The sequence below is a fragment of the Emys orbicularis genome, chromosome 11 (genome assembly GCF_028017835.1).
Source record: "Emys orbicularis isolate rEmyOrb1 chromosome 11, rEmyOrb1.hap1, whole genome shotgun sequence".
NCBI classification, from domain to species: domain Eukaryota; kingdom Metazoa; phylum Chordata; order Testudines; family Emydidae; genus Emys; species Emys orbicularis.
The window spans coordinates 64,837,719-64,860,884 of NC_088693.1; the positions used below are offsets into that span (position 1 = coordinate 64,837,719).

Sequence of the window (23,166 nt, forward strand, 5' to 3'; positions counted from 1 at the left end):
ACACTTCCGCTAAGGACCAGTGTATCAGTTCAAAAGGGGCTTACCGCAGTTTAACTTAGATCAGTAACTTACATGCAGGCTATACAGATATCAGCCAGGTTTTAAATGCAAGTGTCCACACAGCGTTTTGCATCAATTTAGCTAAATTGGTTAAAATAAAACCCAAACCGTTAACTGCTGCAACTTTGGGTATAGACCAGGCTCGTGTGTCTGTATAGTGCCCTGATCTCTCTTGGAGACTGTAGGTGCTACTGCAATACACATTAAACCTTGTGCTCCAAGGGTGTTTGTTCATTACTTTGGATTAGCTCAGTACAGCAGCTTAAGCAAACTGTAAGTTTCTGTTATTTAGAGGCAGTGAAAATAGTGAAGTCCCTCCCCTTACACTAGTGCTTCTTGGCACTAAAAAATAGGGTTTCCCTGACACAAACGCAGGCCAGTGGGATGGGGTTCTTGCACGTGTACAGTGGAAGGAATAGACAGAAGACATCTGAAGTCTAATTCCAGCATGTGCCGTGTATGCCTAGGCATAATGGAGTACACTCAGGTGTGCTACATCATACAGAGGAAGAATGTTCACTGAAAGCCACAGCTATTCATTTCAAATATCTCTTATTAGCAGCCACAGAGTGCCGACTGATTTCAGACGCCTGGGTGATGATTTACATGAGAAGATACTCAACAAGCCTTTTCTACATAAGCAATTAAGAGGAAAAGCTGCTGTCATGGCCCAATTAATTTTCTATCCAGAAACAACGTTGAATAAATTAATCTAGTGACGATTAGCAGGGGGAAAATGGATACAGAATAATATCAGCGTGTTCCATTTCTCTGGCTGCGACTCACAGGAAATCCTTCATAGTCTTCTTCTAAATGACAAGCCCGGAAGGAATGAAAAGGGGAGAAGGAAGAATCCCTTTTGTGTAACTCCCTTCCAAATAAATATGGGTGGAAGTCCTAGCCTTAGCATTGCTCATCATTTCATCCCTCGAATCATTTTCCTTCCTAACCAAGGCTTGTAGGATGCTCCTTAAGGCTACCCTATGGAGGTATACGCCTTCCCTTCCCCCCCCCCCCCGGGAGTTGAGCTCTTCCTCCCAATACACTATAGGAGTCTTGCTAATGTGAGCTATTTATCCTCCAACCCTACATACTGAATTGTACTGGTAATAGGCAGAATCCAATGTAACTTCAAATAACATGCCTATGCCCACTCCATAGGCCGCCATTCACTTATGGGACTGTCACATTAACAATAGATTTCTTGCACATAGTGCCTTTCATCCCAGGGGATCTCCAAGCATGTGCAAGCTGATGGAAATACAGGCTGACCATGGGGATCAGATCAGCCACCACCAGGTAGAAATGCCGAAGGTGTTGAACAGCGACATCACAGATGAGTGCTGGACAGGAAGTTAGGGATACAGGGTGCATTACACTCCAGGAGGAACTTGGGTGAGGCCTCCTGAGTTGGAATTTGACCAGCATTGCACAATTCACCGTTTTATAAAAGTGCCTTGGAATCAGTAATAGTCACAAGTTGTCTGGGCCCCAGTTTGCCAATTCATTCAAAAGCTTGGCACCTCCAGCATTACTATGCCTTCTAACACCATGCTTGGGCACTCAACCAGTAGTGATTTAGCAAGAAACCTTCTCTTTAGTACCACTTTCTGTTGCACCTAGGCACAGAAGACCAAGACCAGCGTGAAGATCTCAGGATAAGGCAATATGGGTACAAGTATGGGCACTGCAGAGAAATTGGCATCCTCTGAATTGTCACCAAAAACCATGTCACTGCTGTCAGGTGTGCGTGATGTCAGGTTTTCCACCATGGGGGTGCTCTGCAGGGCTTCTCCCTGCAGAGGGGCTGCTACAGGAAGAAGTAAGAGAAAGAGTTGAGGTGGGGAGAGCATGTGGTGGCAATGGAGGGCCCACCTGGCAGGGAACAGAGAGTCGGGGTTAGGTCCAGAGAAGGGGAGAATACAGGGAAAGCAAAAACACTCACACAAAGGAGAAAATGGGCAGAAAAGGCATGATGGTGGCAGTCTTCTTCCTTGGCTCATTCTGTCTCGAATGCTATCTACCAAGGGAGCAAGCAGGGTTTCATCCTGAACACTACAGGCTGCTGCAATACCAGGGGAAAATGGTCTTAAGCTGCAACTATACTAAAGCACCATCCGGCTAGCACATTACAAATCGTAGTGTGCCTGCAGAAGCACGGGCAGTGGCAAGCAGCAGAATGGGCTAGCTGCCCTGAATGTGTGCCAACGGGGTCTGGGCAGGTTTGTCCTTGGGGCAGCTGGCCCATGCTGCCCGTGCTTCTGCGGGCACACGACAGTGTGTAGCGCACTAACTCTATGAGAGCTAGCACGAGTAAGTCTTCTTAAGGTGGGACTCACACCCTCCAAGTGTAGACATAACCTTAGACTCTGACTTCTTATTGTTAACCCAGACAAGCTTACGGACCAGTGGGATCAAAGACAAAGCCAGTCCTGGTCCTGGTGTAGGGACCAGTTACCTGATGCAGCCCCTGGTGCTTGTCATGGCCAGTCTGGCTACATTCCAGATCTGACTTAGAGGTAGAGCTATTTCTGGTAGCTTTGAGTAGAAAAATCAGTTCAAGGACAGGGTTTCCCCTGACTTATATGCGGTGTTGCATTTCTTCTCCCTCCCCCTCTCAAAGACACTGGGCCAGAACCAGTTTTAGATCAGTCGATTGGCATTAACAGGTAACCCAGAACAAGAGCAGGAACAGCCTGGTGATCATGCTACACCACATCATAATGGTAAAAAATAAACGACCCTGAGATATTTACTGGGACATATTTATATTTATATATTCCCTGATTTCAGTGCTTAGGCACCTTCCGTAACCAAGCCAGTTACCCGTTATCTGCAGTAGGCAGAGGTAGCTGTGGACGGTGGCAAAGGAAGCTCCCACATGCTGGCCAACCCAGATGGTTCCATCCAAACTGGCGGGGCCACCGTTAAGGCTGAGAGGAGTTTGGTCTCTGTAGGCATGGAGCCTCTCTGCTGAGCCTGCCTATACAGTGCCGAGGGCAGATTCTGTCACGTGCATCCATGCCCACCAGGAACTGGACTGACACCCACCCGCTCGCTTCACGTTCACTTAACAGCGGGTAGGGAGCCAACAACTCTGTCACAACTGACTGGGTTGGACCTGAGCCAGCACCTTAAAGGTAAAAGCTCTGACGTTCATCAGCTCTGCAAGGCTTCTAACCCGCCAAGCTTTATTTGTAAGAGCACCTTAGCAGAACGGATCAAGAGCATGCCCTATATTGCAGTGCAGTGCCAAGGATACCTTGTTCCCACCCTCCAACCCCAGCAGCCAGAAATGGGGAGGACAGGTGGACCACAGCTTCAAATGTAGGATGTCTTTGTTAATCGCAAGAAGTGCCAGGGCTGCTTCATAGCATGAGTCTACACTGATCGTTTCTGACTGAGACCATGCATCATAGTCAATAAAGCAGCACTGTTTTCCTTTACTAGAGGAGGCAGAGGCTGGACGAGCCTAACCCGAAAAGGCAGCTAACAAGCAGACTTGCTCTGCCCCACAGAGCTGGCTAGTTCAAATGTCCTTGTTACGGCATTGCCCTACCTGCCCAGCCAGTGTAGCCAGTGCAGTCCCTGGGGTCAGCAGATTTCAAGCCTCTCTCCATCTGCTGAAGCAGCTCCCTGATCTTATTGTTCAGGCGCTGAGTGAACTCGGGAGTCAGCTGTGGATAGAAAAGAAATACCCTACATAAGTAAATATCAGCAAACAGATTGGGTGAGGGCTCATCAAATTGCTGCGAGCGTGCATGGCGGAGAGCAGGGATTACACTGGGGAACTGGGATTGTCAGTCAGCGAGTGTAGCCAGAAATGCTCAGTTTTGTATTTGGCTGGCAGTAGTAAAATGGACTGGAACCTCGGCCTGTTACCTCAGGGGCAGCCTTTTCCCACAGCTCTCACACACCACCTGGCCCTGGCCCACAGGTGAGGCTTGAGGAAGTTGAGAGTTTTCTTCCAAAAAGAAATCCCACTCAGCTCCACCCTGCTCCCATCCAGAATGTGGTGCAAGATGCAGCTCCTGGGGCTGGCTTTTCACTAACTGCCCTCGGTTAGCTAGCTAGATTCTCTGTCCTTAATAGGGAGACCAGACAGCAAATGTGAACAATCGGGATAGGGGGTGGGCGGTAATAGGAGCCTATATAAGAAAAAGACCCAAAAATCGTGACTGTCCCTATAAAATTGGGACATCTGGTCACCCTAGTCCTTAAAGCTGTGGTACTGCAGGAGTGACTGGGGTGTTGTGATTTAATCCCTGTATTTGTGAGGTGACAGATTGAAATCTCAATGCTGGGCACTTTAATAATAACAAATTGCATGGGCTTGATTCTCCTCATTCACACCAGCATAAAAATTCCACTGATGTCAAAGGAGTTACTCCTGCTGTCCACCAGGGCAAGATAAGATCTTAAGAATTCAGGCCCTAATTTGAGTAGGCTAGGCTTGACCTAGCTGTTACTAATAAAATGGGTTGTAGGAAGCAATCCATGAAATGGAAATCCTTCCCTTTTCAACCTTCCACACCCAGTCTCCCACACGGCTAAACATGCTACATATTGACTTTTTTATATTTTAAAAACCTAGCATTCATCAAGGGATATTTGCTGTGGTTTTCCAAGCTGCTGGATTTTGGTACATGAACTGTAACATTTTGTTCATTCCCCTACAGGCATATTTTAATTGCTTTGTCCTGGAAAAAAAAAAAAGATAATGAAACTAAGCAATAGGCTGGAAAAAATGAAATTAATTTGTAGAGCTTGGTTCCATACTTACTACTATAACTGCAGCCCATTCATAGCACCGTTGGGATCACCACCTCTAGATCGCTACAACTGACTGAACAGGTCTATAGCGTAAGCCAGTCTAAGGACTGTGATATGGTACTGTATGTCACAAGATGGCATCACCTTATGCTAAAGCAGTGTTTCTCAAACTGGGGTCGCCGCTTGTGTAGGGAAAGCCCCTGGCGGGCCGGGCCGGTTTGTTTACCTGCCTTGTCCACAGGTCCGGCCGATCGCAGCTCCCACGGGCCGCGGTTCGCTGCTCCAGGCCAATGGGGGCTGCTGGAAGCGGCGCGGGCCGAGGGACGTACTGGCCGCTGCTTCCAGCAGCTCCCATTGGCCTGCAGCAGTGATGGGGCAGGTAAACAAACCAGCCCGACCCGCCAGTGGCTTTCCCTACACAAGCAGCAACCCCAGTTTGAGAAACACTGTGCTAAAGTATCTACCATACTGTGTAGTTACATGCTTTTGTGATAATTCCAGCAGCACCCACCAATGTAGTAAGAGTCTTAAGCAATAACAAAGGGGTTTGTTTTAACAAGGTTGGAACGTAGTTGAGAGCTCAGATGCATCAGAATGTTTTATGCCAAGGCTTGGCTGTGTATGCGCACACACACACACACACACTCTCTCTCTCTCTCTCTCCTTCTCCTTCCTACACACCTTTGCGGGAGGGCAATGTTTTGAAGGAAAGAGTATTTTTCTGTTTGGAACGTATGTAGTAAAAGTGATGGTATGATGTGGATGAGTATTATTAAACAGTGTGCCACAAGCATTCACACTGTACTAAGTTGTGTAGGCTAGAAAAGACAGCTGCAGTTTAGGCAGACCCCAGCTCATCGGTTTAAAAATCTAACCATGTCACGATCCCTTCATTTCTTTTGGTAGCCTGCCACTTAAGTAACTCAGAGACTCTAATCCATGCTGTGGTCTTTGGGTTAATACATTAAAGAAGGCACCTCTCTTGGGTCCAATCCCCTGAGCTTGAAGATTTTGAACTAGTTCTGCTTGTTTGAGTCTGTTTTCCAGAACCTGTCACAAAAAGCGCTTTGTGCAATAAATTGTGATTATTGTTTTTAGTCTAGGGAATCTGGGTTAGATACAAGAGATCTGCTCTGTTAAATGTGTGACTAAAGACTTTTCATATATATATATATATATAATATGCTTCTAAAATTGCTGAGAGGATAAAAGTGCAGTGACTCAGAACTGATTCGTTGGAGTCAGACTCTGGAAGCAAATCTCAGTGAAACATTGTGGAATAAAAACTTCAGGTAGCAACACCGCCAAATCAAGATAAACACCAGACGCCCAAAGATCTTTAAGAACTTCCAAATCCAGAGATATACGGTTAAAGCTTTTAAGGTGCTTCCTAGCAGTGATGAGACAGCAGATATGTTGCACCTTCAACTGGGAAGACTTCTGTGGTTGTGCATACGCTGCATCCTCAGAAATGGGAGACTGCAAGTCTCCTCTGCCAAAGTGAAGCAGAAAGCATCAAGGCCCCTCTGTAATAACTACATGTCAGGGCATCTCTTCCTGGCTCTGAGATGCATTGCTCAAAAAATACAGAGCCAGTCTAAACAGGGTGGATGTGAGGCTGCCAAAGCAGACACCCCTGTGGTGTTTGAATGCTTCATCGTCTTCACAATACTTAGCACTTACACAGCACATTTCATCTTCAAAGAGTATTACAGACATTAATTACTTAAGCTTCACAGTACCTCTCTGTGGGAAGTTTTAATTTACTGATTGAGAAACTGAAGCAGAGAGATTAAGTGACTTGCCCAAGGCCACTGAGAGTCGGTGACCAGAATACAGGAATTCCTGGCTCCCAGACATGCTCTCAGACCACACCTGCTCCCGAATGGCTGCAAGATCCTGTCATCTTACCTTTCCAGCTATTACCATAAAATGCAACACTGCTCCTAACCAAAGATCCATATCAACAGATATATGGGAATCAACTGGGAGATAGACACACAGACTATACAATCTCTCTCTGTTTTTTACGCAGAATTACTAGGGCCTTATAAAGTCCCCAGGGGAAAGGGTCAGTGTTTCTGATTTGTGTCTGTATGGAGTGGTGTCTTGTCTTGTCAGTATCCAATAAACCCTACAGCAAGTGGCAGTGGGAAAGCAAAAGCTTTGTTTATTTGCTTATAGTCTCAGGGTGTTTATCACACAAGTGAAGTCAGAATCCTGTTTGCAATGTCACAGATAGCTGCTTCGGAAACTGGTTCTCTCCCCATATACATTCTCTTCTCTAAACTGTTAACACACCCCTTTGAACCCTCTCACAAGAGCCAGTGATTTGGATCACGCAGCACCACTGCCCAGGTGCATGGACTGACCTTTTCCTCCTGCATCCAAACCTCTAACCTACATTAGGATTTTCCCATTAGCTTTTGCCTCCCCCTTACAAAAATTTAACTCGTCTCATGATTTCATAGGATTAAACTAGACGCTATAGTTGTTTTCAGTAACTGGATGAGGTGGCTATAAATGGGGAAACTGTCCCAGAGGACAATGGCAGATACCTGGATGCTAACCTGGCTCAGGTAAGCCTACGAGAAGGCTCAAGGAAACTCATAAAATCATTTCAAAAAGAAATGTCCGAGACACTATTAACATCGAACGCGCAAGCCCTGTCTTGAGGCAGGTTAGGAGTGCAATCCCTGCCTTTCTCCGGATCGACCGGGCACTGCTCCCATGCCACAGAAACAGGGGGAAGAAAAATTAAGCTCACACAAGCCCATGCCACTTGTTAAGAAAGAAACACTCCAGCGCTGTAAAATTAAGTCACTTTAGAGCCCCAACTCACCCGCCCTGAAGAGTCAAAGTATCCTGTGGCCAGGGATTTGTCATAGTCTGCGTAGGGATTCGGGAAGGCCCTTTGGGCCATAATGGCAACAGCAAACCTGCAAGAGAGTGAAGAGAAAAAGCTGGGATCCAATTATTTGAGCAGGCTGAGGCTAGTGCTTGCTGCTATGACAGCCACCTGCCCCAGGCCCCAGCTTCCTATGAGCTGCAGAGCAGGCAGGCCAGATTCTGCAGCTGCACCCAAATCTAACACACAAGAGAAGATCTCAGGGATCTAAAGAAGCAGCACAAAAGCCTACAAACATCCCCCCCTGTCCCCTTGCTGTACAATACAACTCCACCCGGAAAACAGAGGGAATCGTTGATAGGAAACCACGTTTCCCCCCACCTCACCCTGCAGCTCAGACAACAACAAGCAGAGATCTGACTTTTCCACCTCCCACTTCCTGCTGCCACAAGCCAATGAGAGCTCTAGAGAGCCTGGAGACCCACACACACACACACACACACCTCCGGCTTCTTAAAGGGACAGGGAGTGAAGTCTACTTTTGCAGGGCTTTTTTTATGCCAATCCAAACTTTTGGGCAGTGTTCCCAGTGCTGGCCCTGCTCTGCTCTCCCCAGCACATTGTGTTCTGCCAATTTCCAAAGGTGTTTTTTTTAAGGGGTAAGATGGGTTAAGAATCATTCATATCAAATAATCGAGAGAGCTAGATAATATGTTGATTATTTTTAGACAATTAAGTAAATAGCCACCCTGGTCTGACACTCATCCACAGCAGAATTTTTAACATTGCTTATAAGACTATTGCACTTGTCCCTTTCCTAGCAGAATCCTGCTCTGGGGTGTTTTAATGGTATTTTCTGTAAATTAGTGTCATGATTTGTATTACAGTAGTCCCAGCTGAGATCAGGCACCCTGTACATACATATACTAGGAGACAGATCTGCCCTTAAGAGCTGACAGTCTAAACAGACATGGGTGTGGGGGGAAACTGAGGCACAGATGGGTGAAGTGTTACGCCCAAGGTCACCCAGCAGGTCAGTGGCAGAGCCAGCAGCAGTTTAAGGAACTAGATCACTATTTTGAAGGTGAAGATGTCTCATATTTGCAAGAGGTGGCTGGCCTTTCCAGCCTGTTATAAACCTCACATCTGCCCTCCTCCTGCCTGGACCTCGATTCTCTGATCTGCTGCTGAAGCACTCCCAGCTGCCTTTCCCCCCCCCCCCCCCCCCCCCGCTGCTGCAGCACTCCCAGCTGTCTCCCCCTCCCCCCGACTCTCTCTCATCATTCACCCTCTGCCAAGAGAACCAGGTTTGGAGCAGAGAATTAGGCCAACTTTCCAATGTTGTCACAGGAAGGGAGGCTGCTGACAGTTGTGGTAGCTGTGGAGATGACTTTTTATGGGGTTCACAGGCCGCCGCGTCTGATGTTCTGAAGTGGGTTGCTGAGGGTGTTTGACCCTAGTCCTTGTTTGAAAGCCAGGGGATGGCAGATGAAAGAGGAGGAGATTGAAGGAGCATCTCACAAAGGGTCGTACTTTCTCGAGCCCTTTGCCCCTTGTGACAGTAGCCACTGTAATCGATGGATACTTGATCTTTGTCAAGCCTGACCCTGATTATGTGGCTGGTGGAGCCAGGGAAACAACATGCAGTTTCTCACTGACTCCTGTGTGTCAAACCCCTATTATACCCCTCACCTGAACACTCACTGAACATCTGGCCTGCTCCGAGCTCAGGGGGTTACTCTTTTAGCTCAAGCAGTAGAGCAGGGATCGGCAACGTTTGGCCCGCGGCCTGCCAGGGTAAGCACCCTGGCGGGCCAGGACGGTTTGTTTCCCTGCAGCGCCCACAGGTTCGGCCGATTGCGGCTCCCACTGGCTGTGGTTTGCCGCTCCAGGCCACTGGGGGCTGCAGGAAGCCATGGCCAGCTCATCCCTCGGCCCATGCTGCTTCCTGCAGCCCCCATTGGCCTGGGACAGCGAACTGCGGCCAGTGGGAGCTGCGATCGGCCGAACCTGCAGACGCGGCAGGTAAACAAACTGGCCTGGGCCGCCAGGGTGCTTACCCTGGCGGGCCGCGTGCCAAACGTTGCCGATCCCTGCAGTAGAGGCTCATACTTTTAATCTTAGATTCAAGCCCTGCTGAGGGCCACATCCCCTAGTGCACCTCTTGTTACAAGAGTTCTACATAAAATCTATCTATCAGTCTATAGCTGCTGTGGGTCTATGGCAGTGATTCTCAAACTTTTGTACTGGTGACCCCTTTCACATAGCAAGCCTCGGAGTGCAACCCTCCCTTATAAATTAAAAACACTTTTTTATATATTTAATATAATTATAAATGCTGGAGGCAAAGCGGGGTTTGGGGTAGAGGCTGACAGCTCGCGACCCCCCATGTAATAACCTCGTGACCCCTTGAAGGTTCCTGACCCCCAGTTTGAGAACCCCTGGTCTATGGAGACAGTTCATATCAAGATTGCCCTCTGCTGGCAATAAGAATATGTGATATAGTTCATAAGATGTAAATTCAATAGAATTGTTACACACTACAAATAGCTTCCTGAGTCCAGCTCTTGCCACCTGTCTGCCTGGAAAGTTATAATCTGCTCTCCTTGATGGTATCTGAGCAGCTAGGGCCAGAAGTGTGTCAGCAGCAACTTGTTTCAGGCTCACTGAATTGCAATCTGGGACATGCCAACCCTGAGTGTGCTGCACTCCAGATCGGTAGCATTCCAGACTCTCTTGTGTCTCACAGTTCAGTGAGGAGGTGCGGGATGAGGCCAGCATTAAATGCAGCTGGGCGCTAAATGCATGTAGTGGCAGAACACCAGGTAAGAGCTGGATCAATGTGGGTGAATCCCTGGGCCCATGCAGAGCCTTACTAAAGACAGTGGGGCTCTGTGGCATTGCAGCCCACAAAGATCCAAGTGCAGGATCCAGGCATAAGGGTCTACTGGAACTGTTTTCATTTGCCATTGATGGGAACATACAAGAGAATATATTAGGCTTTTGCATTCACCTTTTAGTGGATTATAGTGTATTGTACTTTCCAGTTTTCTGTTCATATGTCCTTTTTGTCCTTTTCTGTATTACAATTGATAAAATTAAAGATCAAAGAGTGTAATTTATTCAAAGAGGCAGTAGGGAAAAAATACAGTAACCTTCAATTTCAACTCCCCTTCCACACAGTGATTCCTACAGTACGTAGTTCTGGTTGTTTAATCTGCAAATCTTGCCATCGCTGCATTAAATTCAAGGCAAACCAGACAAGTTGTGAAATGTTAGCATTCAGGTCAGTGAGCAGAGTATTGGCAGAAATAGTGTTGGGACTTTTGCTCATATCAAAATTCAGAGAGTTATAGAGAGCCCTGTAATATTGTCTGATATTCCCATGTTAGAATTATATCCTCTTTACAGTTCAACAGCAAAGATCTAACATAAAGCACATAGTTTTATCTTGAGAACTTCTTTTATCCCTGATTCATTTCAAGTTCTTTAAAAATAATAGTCACTTAATGTAAAGATCCTTTCCCCAAACTATCATCTTTTTTCTCCCCTTCACCCAACCCCCAATACAAGAGATTCTACTTTGATGTAGTGTTGTTTAAGGGGTCAGTGTCAGTTTAGTTTAGGCCTCTCTGGAGCTGTCAGTGCCCAAGATGACTCAGGAGTGACCTGCTGCTGACATTACTTGGCCCGGCAATGTACTACAGTTCCCCAGTAATCTCCCCAAAGCCACAGGCCCTGTGGAGATGGTGAAAAGAGTGGAGGAACAAACATACAGAAATCAGCATGAGAGAGAGAAGCTGCTGCCATGTTAGCTTTAGAATACCAGTCATTCTGGGTTTATTAGTGAAAAGCTTAAACAGTGCAAATCTGCTCATTTAGAAAGCAGTCAGTCCAGTTGCCACTGTCCCCACAAAGTGACACAGGAGCTCCAGTGGTGTGCCTGTCAGTGATTTATGAGACATCAGAACAACTTGCCACTAGTTGGAAAAGGTGCTAAGCCGCGAGCAGCTGGGTTTTAATCTCTTTTGGTTTGCCAAGATCATATTTCTGAAGGTCAAACCGCTCTCCAGCAGCTGATGATCCTATCACAAATGTTCCTGTTTTCATTAATTAATAAGAAAAGCAACCTAGAAACAGAAGGTTTGATTTGTTCACTGTACCTCAGTGTCTGAGACATCTCCCTTTTTGTCCTTAATCTTTTAGTTTTGAGCAGAGAATACATACAATAGTGTAACAAAACTGTGATCACCTAGGACATAATTTTTCAGTACATGATGGCTGCTCAAAGCTTCATGGCAATATTGGGGTTAGAACACAGAATCTCCTGCTCTAAAAGCACAGGACACCACCACATGCACTAAAGGAGAATCCCCGTTAGCTTTTAGCAGTATGGGACCTATGTGACACAATTGAGCAGTTCTGATTTCATCCAGTAGATGGGAAGTATTACCCACGCCATCCTACCAGACACAACCCTAGCTAGTTAATTATAGCCTCAAGATGCCCGGCTGAGGATTTTCCATTTTGATCTGAAACAAGCTGTTTCAATACCTCTGCCTTGAAATGAAATATCCTGCCCCAAACACTTCATTAAGTGCCGTCTGAAGATAGATTTTTCAAAAATTGGCATCATGTTTAATATACTCGGACTCTGTCTCCCCATGACTCTAATGCTGCTGGTTTCTTCTTCCTCATTGGTTCTTCCCTAGTCAAAATTCTGACAGGATAGAACAAGAGAGCGGAGTCTCCCAGTGATAATCATTCGCCTCTCTTACTCATGATTTATTCAGCAACAGCATAGCTGGAGATATTAAATGCATAAGCTTGCAGTCCAGAGTGGGCTTCATAGATCAAAGCCTACAACACATTTTATTCCCCTTTAAAAAAGAAAAGAAAAAGAAAACAAAATCAGATGTTATTTCCATCATAAAACTAGCCATAAAACAGCGATGATCCTAGCACCTTTGTTGTTCTTAAAGATTAGAGCCATGGCTCACTGTATCTGACCTTGGTCAAAACTTTGACATAGTAAGACACTGAAAATCATAGTGCAGTTCTGAAGTGAAACAGAAGGTTTTCAGGCAAGGCGAGGGTCATAATTGGCCTTGCGGTGATAAAAACCTTTTATTTTAAAGGCAAACTGCCAAGATGAGAAAATCAGGTCCTTCATTATCTGCTTCACTCCGATTTCCAGTGGGAAGGAGACCACAGCACAAAAACCTCTAGCTGCACTAATAGTGAACAGTCTCAGCACAGAGGCCAAGGATTATAAAGGGTATTATGTGACTGAATTGTCTGCGATAGCAGGGAACTGGGCTGAAGGACTTAGGAGGTGCCTTCCAGTCCTATGTTCGTATGACTGAACCATTGGGGGTGGAAAATGAACGCCTCTGGCAGTTGTAGCAAATATTTACCTGCAGATTTCCAGCTGAGCCTCTAGATGTCGCTGTGCTATAGTGAGCACTCCGGATAACCTGTGCTTTCCCGTCACACGCAGCAATAGAAATCAGTTTGTTTAGTTTGCCATTTGTGACTGTGGTCCCTACTCCCTAATAAATCCATCTTTGGACTGGGCCTGACCATCTTCATCATGCGCATCTTCAAACATGCCCAGCCAGCCCTGCTGTACCTGGTCCCTGCCTGCATTGGGTTCCCTCTCCTCGTGGCCTTGGTGAAGGGAGAAGTATCCGAAATGTTCAGCTGTGAGGAGAATTCCACGCCACAGAAGGAGCCTGGGGACTCCAAAGATGCAAGGATGGAAACGGATAAAAAAGAGAAGTGACCTTGCACGCCTGGGCCAGGATGGGCATGTCGGGACCAGGCCGGGCTGGGATCCAGACCCCATCGCAAGGGTTAAAGACAAAAAGATCAATTGTGTATCAGCATCATGTTGTGTGTGTGTATCCAGAGAAACTGTCGGGATGGGAGAAGTCTCTGTAAGCCACTTCTCTCTGTCTGAAGTCCTTCTGCCATCCCGACGTTCCATGGGGCCTGTCCACTGCCATGCAGCGCTTTGGGCAGCCACGCTCCCTGATTTTATTTCATTTTTTGTCATCTCCGAAATGGGTAGAAAAAAGGGGAGGGGGAAAACCAAGGGGCTGGTTTTTAAATTTTGTATTGTGGATTCGCTTTCTCTCATATTAAACCATCTTGAAGGATGAAAAATAACTAAATATGTGTTGTTTAAGAACACTGTGGTCTGTGGTTTCAGATACTGGGCCAGAGGTGATCCCTCCAGGTCATGTATCTTGGTGAGACTGTTTGGAGAAGCTTGTGTTGCTGCTCTCCGTGCTATGCTTTCTCTAGGTAGTAATGCAGAGATTCATCGATTCCAAGGCCAGAAGGGACCATTGTGATCATCTGCTCTGATCTCCTGCATAACACAGGCCATAGAACTTCCCTGTTTAAACTAGAGCATGTCTTTCAGACCGACATCCAATTGTGATTTAAACATGGGCAGTGGTGGAGAATCCACACAATCTACATGGTTCAAATGGTTAATTTAACCACCTCGCTGTTAAACATTTGTGCTTTATCGCTAATGATCATACTGGTTTCTTACTGGGCATTGTGTTAGCGCCTAGTGCAACATCCAACAAGTGGAGGACTCTGTGTTCCCTCCAGCACAGATAAGGGAAGTAATGCCAGAGTGGAACCTGGGAGCTGGGGTCAATGTGTGAGCAGGAGCAACAAGCCAAAGGCAGCAGCCTAGAAGCCCAGATAGCAGGTGGCCTGAGAGCTGGGCCAAGACACACACTAATGCTGCCAGGAGCCACCCGTAGGCACAGTGCGAAGGTGCAAGACTGCAGCCCAGAGGACTCTGCAGAGGAGTTACACCAGGACTGCCCCTAAGGCCAGGTTTCTCTTGCTTTCTTGTAATTATTAAAGCATTCGTGCTTAGGGCATTTACACCTTTTATTTCTGCTGGCCCTAGTAAAGGAATTCTCTGTTACTCAGAGTGTGCGTTACTCACAGGAACCCACCAGTGAATAGGTTGCGAAGGACCTAGTGCTCAGAGCACCTATAATCCTGGCCTCGTGGTACAGCGAGCACGCTACCAAATATCCAGTGGCTTGGTGTACCGCAGCACTCACAGCAACACCTTGGGGTGTGTTACTGCACGATGGTATTTATGACACATCCAGAGCCATGGGACATGAGTACCCTACACTGTAGCTCTCAGTGGGTAAAGAGAGGGCTTCAGGTTCCAGGGCTGTCAGTCTGGTAGGTTTCATGCATTCACTGACTGCCTTGATCTCTTCTGAGAGCAGAGGGCACTGCCTGGGGTTCACGGCTCAATGCCCCCATCTGGTATCCTTGTTTTGAACCTTTGCTTCTCACTTCCATCTCTGTTTTTCCCCCCCCATTTGCTGTTCCCTGTATTTAGGTAGGTCCTGGGCAATGTTCCCTCTAATTGTTTTCTTGTTTACTGGGCAGGCTACAAACTCCTCTGAACACTAATTTTTGTCCTTGGGCAAGCTTATACTTTTTTGTAGGTGAGGGCTGCATATGGGGGAGGGTAGCGTTGTGTGTGTGAGGGGCGTAAGGGGAGTAAAGGGTGCGTACAGAGGGGTGTAAGGGGAGTAAAGGGTGCGTTGTGTGTAGGGGGAGCTGTGTAGGGGTGATGAGGGGTGTACTGGGGTGGGGGAGGTGAGAGGAATGAGGGGTGTACCTGGATGGGGGAGGTGAGGCGTATACAGGGGAATTGTGAGGGGGATGAGGGGTGTACTGGGTTAGGGGAGATGGGTATGCAGGTGGAGTTGTGAGGGGGATGAGGGGTGTATTGGGGTGGGGGGGTGGGGACCTGAGGGGTGTGCAGAGGGGGTTGTGAGGAGATTGAGGGGTAAACTGGGGTGGGGAATGTGAGGGGTGTACAGCCCCTCACCCAAGCTCCTGTGCAAGGGGTATCCCAGAACTGGTGCTCCTGGCCAGGCCGGGCATGTTCCTCCCCAAGATGGGAACTCCTTCCACACCCCCGCCATGCACCCCATCCCAGGAGCAGGGGGTGAGCAGAGCAGGTTCATAAAGGGACACCCCACGTCCCTGCTGGGGCCGCACAGAGGAGATGTGTGACAGTTTCTCTGACTGCACGGTATGCACAAGATTGCTGCATGGCCACGCAGCTTATAGTTATAGGGGACATTGGTGTGGGGTCCTATGGCTCCTCCCTCATCCAAGGGAGTGGGTGTGACATACCAGGGTACAATCCAGACTAATGACCGCTGTATCAGCCCTGTCCTGCAACCTTGGGTGCCTTACAATGCCTTGCTGAAGGAGTTCCCGCCTGAGCACTTACAAATGGGGGAGGGATAGCTCAGTGGTTTGAGCATTAGCCTGCTAAACCCAGCGTTGTCAGCTCAATCCTTGAGGGGACCACTTAGGGATCTGGGGCAAAATCAGTACTTGGTCCTGCTAGTGAAGGCAGGGGGCTGGACTCAATGACTTTTCAGGGTCCCTTCCAGTTCTATGAGATAGGTATAAACAGCCTTCCAGCCTGCAAACCATACCCAGAGTGTCCATGTGTAACTGAAACCTGCCAGCCATGCTTGGGTTACACTCTGGCTCTCATCAGCCTTAGTTATACTGCAGGGTGACCCCAACACCCCCACCAGTCTCAGACTTTCCCCCAGAAATGTATGTCCTGTACAGCCCAGCCCTCTCCTGGACAATGCAAGTTATATAAAGTCCATTATTTCTTTAATAGAAATAATATGCACACCACTTGCCACCCCAAATGGAGTTTCCCAGACACTTCCATTTAAATATGCTGGATTAGATAAAACAACAAAACAAGTTTATTAACTAAAAAGAGAGAGATTTCAAGTGAGTACAAGTAATTAGGCATAAAGGTCAGGAATGGTTACAAGAAAAATAAGGATAAAACGCTACTGGTGCCAAGGGTTGCCAATCCTCCAGGATTGTCATGGAGTCTCCAGGAATTAAAGATTAATCTTTAATTAAAGATTATATCATGTGATGAAACCTCCAGGAATATGTCCAACCAAAAATGGCAACCCTACTGGTGCCTAACAACAAACTGTTAAATTCAAAGCAAAATTTTCTCACCACATGCTTTCTGCAGTCTTACTGACCAAACTCTTTAAGTCAGGACCCCTCCCCCAGTCCAACAGCTGTTTCTTTTATCCCTTCAGGTGCAGTGAATCCATGGGCAGAGAGCAGGGGCGGTTTCTTAGGGGGTTTGTCCCTCCTTTTTATAATTTCAGTTCCCCATACGAAAAACATTTCCAGCTGGGTACCACTACACAAAAAGAGTATGTGGAAGGATGTTCCCTGCTGCTTTTTTCTTGCCTTTTTTGAGGTTCCTTTGTTTCCCTTCCTGCTTGATGACTCTATTTACTGCCTAAATGCAAATTTAGCAGAGCACCCATTCCTTTGTTTAAGACAGACATGTTTGCCAACCTCAGTTTGGAACATGTGTTAGTAACATCATGCACTGGAATCTTATAACCAGGGCTTTGGAGCGGAGCCTGGAGCTGGAGTGCGGAGCAGCGCCGGAGCAGTGGAGCTGCAGGTTTTTGCCTGGAGCTGGAGCGGAGCCGGAGCACAGCTCCAAAGCCCTGCTTATAACTTTACATACAATGTTGCCACACCTGTTTTACCAGGATAATAATGACCAGCAAATTATAAGTTTTCATATGATACTTCATAAGGCATACTATGTACAAAAATTATTACAATAGTGTATAGGGTGTGAACACAGGTATATTCTGTCACAGTGGGCCTTGGTTGTTTGGTGGGCCCCATGTTTCCAAGCACAGCATTTAAATAGGCTGCTGCATCTCGTGTATATTCTGTCCAGGGGCAGCTCTAGGCACCAGCAAAGCAAGCAGGTGCTTGGGGCAGCCCATTTGCAGGGGCGGCAGCCAGCAGGGATCCAGCCTGGGCTCTGAGAACCAACAGGGGGCCTTGGGAGCTGTAGTTCCTTGGTTAGCTCCCTGCCTATAGAGCCAGCCCTGGAGCAGGGAAAGAACTACATTTCCCAGCATTCCCTTGGCCGCTATCAACAGGAAAGGGAGGGGGAGGGAGTGAGGTAGCTGAAACCTCATGCTGCAGCTTGCTGTGAATGGAGAGCTCACTGCTAGAGCGGGGTGGCACTGTGAATGGGGAACAAGTGTGCCCAAGGAGTAGAAGGCTTTGGCCCAGATACCCCCTTCAGAAGACATCCCCAGACTGGATTAGGGATACTGGTGTGACCTCACCTTGCAGCCCCCAAAGAAAGAATTGGGTGGACTAAATGGACAGTGCCCCTCTCTATCTGAAGCCTAGCAAGGGAGGTACGTGGATCCCACTAGAATTTAAAATTAAAAGTAAGGGAGGGGAGGCTCTACTGGACCTGGGCAGCTTTAGATACAGTACCAGGCACGTAGGAGGATTTCCACTTCTGAGCCATGGAAGCAGAAATTGACTTTTCCTTTCCAGATTTAGCTAATATTCAGAAAGGGAATCTAGCATCTGCCTTCCAAATTTGAACACCTCAAAATTCAGGAGTGCTTAAGCTCAATTTGGGCAGCTGTTACTTCATTTCTCCCAAATCAAATATACTGATCCACTGTAACTTGCTGTAGAAAAAGTAGGATAAAATTGAGCAAGAAATGCTTCCCAGTGGTTATTAGGACTGGAATTGCTATTTTCAGCAGCCATTGCCTTTTTATTTGTTTAAAAGGAAGACAGTGATATTGCATTGGCAAATTCCCCATAGAAACAAAGAGTGGAGCAAAAGAATAATAAAGGCACCTCAACTTTTCCTCATTTATGTAGGACAGTCTTATAATATGCATCCAGATATCCTACAATCACACAAGCTGAAAATTGTTCCACTTTACTGCAGTTCTGTAACCATATGGGAACCAATCCTGTCTGTGTTCTGTGCACATCCAAAATTCCTGCTGAATGACCCGCCCTGGGAGCAAGTTACCAGTGACCCAGGGCTGGGGCGGAAGGAGGGTGCAGGTGGGGTGGTGGTGGGGGAAAGCCCAGGGCCGGGGCGGCAGGGGGTGTGTGGGTGGAGGGGCACTGGTGTGGGGGAGGGGGAGCTCAGAGCTGGGGCAGTATGGGGTGTGGGGGGGGGAGAGCCCAGGGCTGGGGTGGCAGGGGTGCAGGTGAGGGGGGGGAGAGAGCCCAGGGCTGGGGCGGCAAGGGGTGCAGGTGGGGGGGAGGCCCAGAGCTGGGGTGGCAGGGGGTGCAGGTGCGGGGGGGAGAGCCCAGGGCTGGGGCAGCAGCGGGGTGCGGGGGGGAGCCCAGGGCTGGGGTGGGGGCAGCGAAAATTTTTTTTGCTTGGGGAGGCAAAAAACCTAGAGCCGGCCCTGATTCTGTCCCCCCTTGATTTCTTGCTGTGGGCATTGTCTGGGGTTTTTTGCCCAGTGACTCCCTTTGGATCCCTTGTTTTGACTCTGTAACCTTACTTCTGTCCCTGCCACTTGTTTGGTTGTTCCTGGGCTTAGTTGACCTCTTCCAAGGACATCACATGGAAACTAGTATATTTCATGAATACTAAGGCCAACATTTTCAAACTTGGGAGCCTGAAATTAGGCACCTTTGATTTCTCACCCCGCTCCAAACAAAGTCTGGGCCCACTGTGGAGGGTCAAACTCCCCCACTGGCTGTAGTTTGGCTTTAAATAATAAAGACATGTATGGCATCAATTCCATCCCAGGCTGTCTCTATAGTCTTGGTATTCTTAGAAATCCTCCTGTAGGATAGTTCTGTCCTAGGTGACTCTGCCTATAGAACCATTTCCACCTTGGGTGGAGATAACAAACCACACCTGCTACTGGGAGTCAGCCGGAATCAATTCACTCTCCCAGCAGGTTCTAACACTATGTACACCCTTGACTAACAGGAAGCTTGTTGACAGCATCTAAATAAGTGTGTGTGTGGGGGGGTTTCTTCTAGAGATGCAAAGCTCTTGCAGCATTTTTTATAGTCAAAGAGAGATGTGGTCGCTCAGCACCTGCAAAAATCAGCCCGGTATCTTGCAGTTACACATGCACTTAACTTGGCAAACACAAGCAGTGCCAGCAATTGATTTGTCCCATCGATATCAATGGGGCTACTTTGTGTGTGCGAAGTTTTAAACATGTGTGTAACTCGTGTGTAAAGTTAAGTGCATGTGTAACTGTTTGCAGGATCAGGGCCATATTTAGGTTTTTCCACAGTGCCTACACAGCACTACCAAATGGCAATGACTAGTCAGGCTTTGACCCTTGCTTTTTTGTATGATAAGGATTCACTTTAATGACAAATGGAATCAACCCAAAAATAAAGAATTTGAAACTAGGCCCTGATCCTGCAGAGACTTAAGCGAATGCTAAACTTGAAACGTGAATAGTTCTATTGACTTCAGTGGGCTACTCTTGTGCATAAAGTTAAGCACAAGTGTAAGCAGGATCAGGGTTTTAATCAGCATTGACATGAACGTGCTACAAGTGTGCTACAGGCATGCGTGTGCGGGTATGGACCTGTAACCTACACTTGCTAACAGGGAAGACTGTCTCTTACTTATATAAATAACACTCAGTGTTACCCCCCTCCCCTTTATTAAAACTGAAGTTGTACTACTGATATTTTCAAAGAGATTGCTCATCCCTTCCTGGCCCAGATGCAGCACATCTGCCTGTCATTCAGATGCATGCCATGCTGCCAGTGCCAGGATATCCTGCCATGCTTTCTTCTCCAGGGAGTGACACCTGTTGATGGGTCACTGCCCGGAACAAAGCTCTCTGTGTGAAAGGGTTTCTTGCTGTCCCTTTTCATGGTTTTTTTTTTGGGGGGGGGAGGGGTACAACAGTGGATGTTTCTTTAGCATTTTTTTAAATCTTTTTTGAATTGTGTAGATCTTTCTGAAAGCTGAGCCATTGAAAAGTGAGGAAATTGTTAACTAGCTGTGCCATTCAAATCCATTGGAGTGATTTCCTTGCTACATTCTCTGCCTTACATGTCTCCACTTGGCAATTACTGTGTTTCATCCAAGTTCACTTTCACTTTCTTTAGTAAATGGTCCTTTGACCCTTGTTACTCGGCATGTTTGAGAAGGCCAAAGTGGAGGGCTCGTGTTATGTGGATGTGTCCTCTATCTGCTATATACAGGATGGACAACATGCACAATCCCCTTCCTTCTGAATGGAGAAAGAGAGAAATAAGATGAGGACATGCTTGCTCACAGTACAAAATTCTTCACAAAGAGAGGAATAATTCTTGTTTCCCTCTTGTTAGATCGTCTGCTGCTTCATGAGGCTGAGATTTGTGACCAGTGCTTTATACCTGTAGTTTCCAGTGCTGCTTTGAAAATTCATGCCTAAGGACCTCATGAAATTCCTGGGCTCTGTAGTCATAAAGATGCCTATTAGCAATGGGCAAAGGAGGCAGTGTGTGATCCATATCTGGGCTAAAAATTAGGCTAGTGTTTGATTTGAAAGTGAAGTCGGTCTAAGGTTGGCATTCAAAGTTACTTTGAGATATGAGTGCCAAATGATGGCTCTCTTGATTGCTCAACTGATCATGGGAATCTTTGGATATCAGCTGTTCCAGTAAGATTTTGGTCTTCTCTGACTCAGAAGTAGAAAACAGGCCCTTGAAGGCTTTCTGATCTGGACTAGAATCGGAACAATCAAAGCAGGTTCAGATCCAGAAAGTCACATCTATTCCCCGCCCCTTGAAAAATGAAGATGTTCAGCTTCCAGCTTTGGCTCATGTCTAATTCCTACACCCCCTTTCTAGGAGCCACAAAATGACAGATTAGGCTTCTAAGGAGCAATCCCCACTACTCAGAAGTAGAGTCTGCCTAGACAAGGCCATTGGACTCTTGGAGGAGCAATGCGTGAGGGTCCAGCACTTAAAATGGCTCCCACCACAGGTGTGTCAAAAACCTGTCCTGGATGGACTTCTTGGTGCTGGCTCCTCTTGAATAACTGAGTGATGCATAGGATACTGCAGTGCTGCATACCACTCAGTTCTGGAATAACATTATGGGAAGTGTGTCTTCTGGTAGTTCTTTTGGGATGTGTAGGTGCTGGGGAAGGTTTATATACTAACAGTTGATTACAATATTAAAAATACACATGCTTGGTTCAGGGAGCTCTGGGGATTAATTAAGCTTTGGTATGGTTAGTTATTTATCTCTGTTTTTCAAACTAGAGAGCAAAGGTATTGCTGGTGGGGGTGGGGAACCAACTGAGCAAACAAGAAGTCTTTCATCAGTATTTACCTAGGACTGGTTCAGGAGAGGAGAGTGAGCTAATGAAATCTGGCATGGGGGGTGGTGGTGGTAATTAAGGACATTCTCGGCATTTGAAGGTACTCTTAATAATTCATCTGCTAACAGTTTTCAGTTGTGATACGCCCACCAAAAAAAGCCACGTATGTGGGTGAGTTGACTGTATCTCTTAATATTGAGCAGTGATACAGACCGCCACTTCCAATTTTAAGAAATGGAAAACCTCCAGCAGTTAAAAACAAAGCATAAAGAATTCTTCACCGGTTCTTTGTGCTCCAGCAGGGGCTAAAAATGAATTGTTGTGTGACAAAGTTTAGTGTCCAGTGAACAAGGGGTTAACTTCAGCTCAGGTCCTTACCTTCCCTTGCTTAGGAGCTCAGTGCAAGGATTATAAACTGATGGTTTTGGAGACTGAGGCTCAGATCCTTAAAGGTATTTAGTCTCTTAACTCCCATCGATTTCTCCAAAGCAGCCGACGTGGAAACACTATTTGTTAGAGGTTCGGTACTGAGTGCCATCAGACTGGATTGAACCCTAGGCAGAAGAATATAGGAATTCCCATACTGGATCAAACCAGCAGTATATCTAGTCCAGTATCCTATATCCAGCTGAGGCCAGTACCACCTGTCTCATGTGAAGAAGCAGAAACCTGCCAGTCGATGAACCTGAATACTTTTTGTAAAGCACATTACCAAATGGGTGTTCTATCCATACGCATGAGGATTTGTGTCTCCCAGAATTCTCAGACATTTTTTAATCCTTGTTATTGTAACAGTGGCTGTTCTCCTTCATATAAATATTTTCTGAGTCCTGCTATACTCTAGGCCTCTCACCCTATCCCAACTGTGGGGAGCCCTCAGTAGGATAATGGTGGAAACTGGCTTGGAAGAAGGAGGTATCAAATCTTGTTAGTGCTGCAGTTCCAGCCACTGGGTTCACGGGTAGAAATGACAGACTGAGTGGGATCAGATCCTGCAAAGCCTTACGAAGTGTCAGGGTTCATAAGCTCATTATTCTTGGAGGGGTGGGAAATGGAATTGCAGCTGCCATAGGCTAAAATGGTATATGAAAAAATACCAGCGAAGCACCGTTTAGTTGTGGATAGCGAGGGAGGGGAGGGAACAAACTAAAGTAGAACAAAGGGACTGGGGGGATGAAGCTTTTCAGTTTCTTGAGAATAAGGCTCAACCGAAAATTGTGCGAATCTTGGAGTCCACGGAGCTGAACTTGAAAGTTCATAGCAGGCCTG

At 46.9% G+C, this 23,166-nt stretch overlaps 1 protein-coding gene across 1 annotated transcript in view; it reads right to left on the reverse strand.

Annotated features, from left to right (window-relative positions):
• The window catches only part of LANCL1 (LanC like glutathione S-transferase 1), a 29,641-nt gene extending 21,531 nt beyond the window's left edge, over positions 1–8,110 (reverse strand). Inside the window, exons 1-3 of the mRNA XM_065413158.1 lie at positions 8,068–8,110; positions 7,676–7,772; positions 3,620–3,737 (exon numbers count right to left, since the gene is read on the reverse strand). Of these exons, the coding sequence (XP_065269230.1) occupies positions 3,620–3,737; positions 7,676–7,756 (199 nt within the window). The 5' untranslated portion in view covers positions 7,757–7,772; positions 8,068–8,110. The remainder of the gene's footprint in view (positions 1–3,619; positions 3,738–7,675; positions 7,773–8,067) is intronic.
• Positions 8,111–23,166: the final 15,056 nt, after the last annotated feature.